Consider the following 4,377-nt stretch of genomic DNA (forward strand, 5'->3'; position numbering starts at 1 on the left):
CCTTAATATTCTTGGATTCCGAAGACCCGTCCGACGTATCCCTTTGTCTCTTCTTCCCTTCATCGGGTACCAAATCACCTTCCCTATCAAGTAATGCTCTCTTCATCAAGGGGTCTTCCCCCAGACCTATGCAAATGCAAGAGGTAAGCACAGGGAACGAGAGCGCTGCCAATAGCGATTTAGTTCAAAAAGAATGACTACAGAAGGGGTAGAGGCTCTCCATGATCCTTAGCTTCCCACCGAGCTTGGGATAAATCATGCCATACTTGCTCAGCATACGAGCAAATTGAATCCAGACGGCTGACCCAATTTGGGAGGTCCGGAACCGCGCTAGGATAAATTGTTGCAACTGCATTAGCAAGAAAAGTTAAATGCGTGGAAGAACGTAGTCAAAAAGAAGCAAGGGAATGCTAGATAATGGGTCTACTTACGTTCCGCATTCCACCTCTCGGGAAATAGCATCCTTTCCACCGGGATCAGGTTAGAAGTCCATACTAGGACAAAGCGGCTTATCCATCCCCCATTCTCGAGCTCCTCAGTACATGCGAAGAGGGCCCTCGGGGCTTGACAGTGGAGTTTGATTAGACCCCCGCAGAAGAGACAGGGGCTATACATCCTGATTAGATGATCGAGGGTGAAAGGCATCTCCTCGATCATGTTCACGTAGTACCTGATCATGTAAACAACACGCCAGAATGAAGGATGAATTTGGCCAAGGGTCACTTGATACCGTTGGCAGAAGTCGATAATCACGGGCTCGATCGGGGGCGAAGATGGCCCAACCGGCCCTAGGGTAAACGAGTAAGTATACACACTGAGAAAATCGGCTTTGTATGTCGTAATATCCTCCTCCCAAGCAGGGGTCTCCACAAGCACTGCGTCCCACCAACGATAATCAGCTCTCACTCTTCCGACATATGTTATTGAGCTAATATACTGAGTCACGGGCTCACGTCTCCCCGACATCGAAGAATGCCTCTCGACCTTGAAATCAGAATCCATCGCAAAAAATCCTGGAATGCATTCCTCAGAACGAGGAGGCATTGCGGCTTCACCTCGAGATAAAAGAGAAGAGGATGGGGCTACATTCTCCTGAGAAACAGTGGCGGAATTTTTCGCCATTACTAGAAAATTTCGGAAGAAAAAGGGAAGTCGTGTTCCTAGGAAAGAACAAAAGTAAAGGCATAAGGAACCTTTTTTGGGGTTTGGAAATGTAGTTAGTTGGAAAGAACGAGAAGGGGATTATTTATAGAAGCCTCGCGTGCACGTTGAAGGAGGCCAAGGGGGAGCTAACTGCCATAATCAATGCAGAGGCCTTCAAAGGCTGCGTGTGCATCGTCTTTTCGCACCATATAACTTCTGTCGTTACAAGATTATCGGAGGGGGAAAAGGTTCAAGGTCGTTTCTTATCACTCTCACTCTAAGAAACGCGGAGACTATCTGTGTACGGTAAAATCGGAGGGTCCAATTTTCTCGTCATTATGATGCCTCGCGAACATACTTCCCAAGGATCGAGACTTGGATCGAGGTTCACCTTCGAGGGCTGTCGATGCTCGACCTCGGGGCAATGTAGACCAACGGCTATATTGGAAAAGAGGGGAGTTCCTAAAGAGTGCAGCTAGAACCGACAAAGTCTGTCAGGCTAGTCTGATCCCGCATCATGACGTCGACTAGTTGTCCCATCTCCATATCTTTGTAATAAATGTGTTTGTACTATGATAGGATCCCCTATTTTTCTATATAAAGGGGGTCCTTACCACATTGTAAGAATTGATTGCTCCATACTAAAAAAAAACAAGAACATTCTCTCAGCTCTTCAACATATTCTCTTGATAAAATTACTTCTGTTTATTATCTTCATCATTGTTCTTCATTTACTGCTTATCATTGGCCATAAATAGCCTTTGTTGGTTTTATTATAACTATTAATCATACCCCGATCATCTCTGATAGCTCACAGTTGAGCTCCAGAATCGACCTCGAGACCCCCGAATCGACAAGCTCGAGGCCCCGATTGTTAACCTATCGGTTTGGTTATCACCTTACTCTTACTCTTATCTCATTTCTAAACCTCACACATAGCATCAACTGCTTAACAACTAGCATAAAAATAGATCACATATTTTTAGAGTCCCATAATCAAATTTAATTGTTATTACCATTTTCACGGTAACCAATAAATAAATAAAACATGAATAAACAAAAAGTAAAAATCTAATCTAGTAGAATAGTTAGTTTTTAAGTCCCAAGCAACAACGCCAAACACTTGTTCCTCCCAAACGCATACGCAAGTATACGTGATCGACAAGTAATATAGGATTATAAGTCCAGATATCGTACCCACATGGACTTGTGATTAACTGTCTACTAAATTAAACTAACACAATTAAACTATCCAAGCAAATATCTAACTATGAATATTTAACTAAAACTAATCTAAGTAACAAACTAAGAAATTAAAGGAAATAAGTTTTCAATCTTAGAGATGAATTCAATGGGATAAAATATTCTAGAGCTATGGGTTAGCTAACAATCCCGTTGAGTTTTTCACTTAAATTTTCTAATTAATTTATCTAGTTTATTAATTGACAGGGTTAATATTAATCGTAGCCTTCTCCCAAAGTACTACTCATTTATTCAAGCTAACCTAGCGCATATATTCCTATGGAATTAGAATTAACAAGAACGCATTAATAATTCAAGTATAGAAACCAAACAAGGTGATTAGGTATATCCCTATCCTAACTGCAAATCCTTTCCCGATGCTCGAGTTCAAGATCTTTCTCTATTCAATTTTATTTGCAATCTAAAATTCCTTCTCCCGAGTTCAATCCTAGATTCGTAGATAGTATTCAATTGGTGATCAAACAATCAAATAATTAAGCGCAAGATTGAATAAATAAACCAATATGATAAAATAATAAGAACAATTTATGGCTCAAAATACAACGTTCATGTAGCACCCCACAACTCTAGAACTAATAAACTATGAAATTAAAAGAAGAGAATAGAAGAAAAACTAGTTAGAAGCCTCCTCTAAAGCGTGGTGTTTGTCCCCCACGTGAATTCTCCTTCCAACTATGTTAGATCTCCTCCAAATTAGGTTTAGGACCCCTTTTATGCGAGTTGGGTGAGGGGAGGGGTCTTGGGCCGAAATAACCTTGTCTCGGGCGAAGTAGGAGTGATTTCTCATCACCAGTGCCCAGGGCAGCGTCGGGCACTGTCCCTAGCACTGTAATGCTGAAGATTCTGCCCATGGTGCCATAGGTGGCGTGGGACGCTGAAATTCCACCTTTCCCATTTTTCCTTCATTTTGGCTCTAATCTCGCACTTTGCTCCCCCAGTTGCTTCCAAATGATTCCTACATATAAAAATACCACGAATAAGCATAAATCAATACATTTCACATCCGAAATCCCCGAAACACAAGTAAAACATGAGGCATTATACATATAAATATAAATACTTTAAGCTAAATATCAACCACAAACAAATAGTGTTGTAGAACCTATGAATAGAACACTTTGTGATAGGGCACAAGGCATGCTTTCACACTCATGTGTTAGCAATGATTTTTTGGCTGAAGCAATCAATACAACTTGTTATTTGGTCAACAAATCTTCATCCACATCTATTGTGTTCAAAACTCCTTTTGAGGTATGGTCCAGTTCGCCTGTTGATTATTCAAATTTAACGATATTTGGTTGTCCTTCTTATGCTCATGTGAGCGATGGAAAACTCGAGCCAACGGAAAAGAAGTGCCTATTTCTAGGGTATGCAACTAGAGTGAAAGGTTATAAGTTATGGTGCACAGATCAAAAGACTCCAGGGCTAATTATTAGTAGGGATATAACATGCAATGAATCTGCCTCACTAGACAGCCAGAGGGAGAAGGCAATAGCAGAAACAGATCGTGGTGTCAGTGACCGCATAGAGCTAGAAATTGAATCTCTACTAGCTCAGCCCAGTAGTTCTAAAGTAGAGGAAGTGTAAAATATTGATCAAGATGATAATGTTGATGCACCTGCACAATAACAACCATATAGCATTGCAACATGCAGAGAGAAGAGAGTGATCAACCGACCGCAAAGGTTTGCAAATGTAGTTGATGGGAATCTTCTTGGATATACGAATCACGTGGATTTGCTTTGGCAGTTGCATAGACTGTTGATGCGCTTGAGTGTTATAGCTATCCAGAAGCTATTCCGGGTACAGAACCAAATCGACAGATCAGTGCAATGACTAAATTGATTCTCTTAACAAGTTTAGGCATTGCCTAGACTTGGTTGATATGTGCGGCAATGGGAAAAGCCCCTGTGAGGGCTGAGGGCAAGGTAGAGAGCCGTTGCTCCTATTAATGAAGAGAATTCAAACCAA

At 41.3% G+C, this 4,377-nt stretch overlaps 1 protein-coding gene across 1 annotated transcript; it reads left to right on the forward strand.

Annotated features, from left to right (window-relative positions):
* The first annotated feature begins 3,510 nt into the window (after window positions 1-3,510).
* LOC138887487 (uncharacterized mitochondrial protein AtMg00710-like) lies at window positions 3,511-3,993 on the forward strand. The gene has a single exon (XM_070169241.1). The coding sequence runs from the start codon at window positions 3,511-3,513 to the stop codon at window positions 3,991-3,993; it is 483 nt and encodes a 160-aa protein (XP_070025342.1).
* The last annotated feature ends 384 nt before the right edge of the window (window positions 3,994-4,377 follow it).

The sequence above is a fragment of the Nicotiana sylvestris genome, chromosome 3 (assembly GCF_000393655.2).
Source record: "Nicotiana sylvestris chromosome 3, ASM39365v2, whole genome shotgun sequence".
Lineage (NCBI taxonomy): Eukaryota > Viridiplantae > Streptophyta > Magnoliopsida > Solanales > Solanaceae > Nicotiana > Nicotiana sylvestris.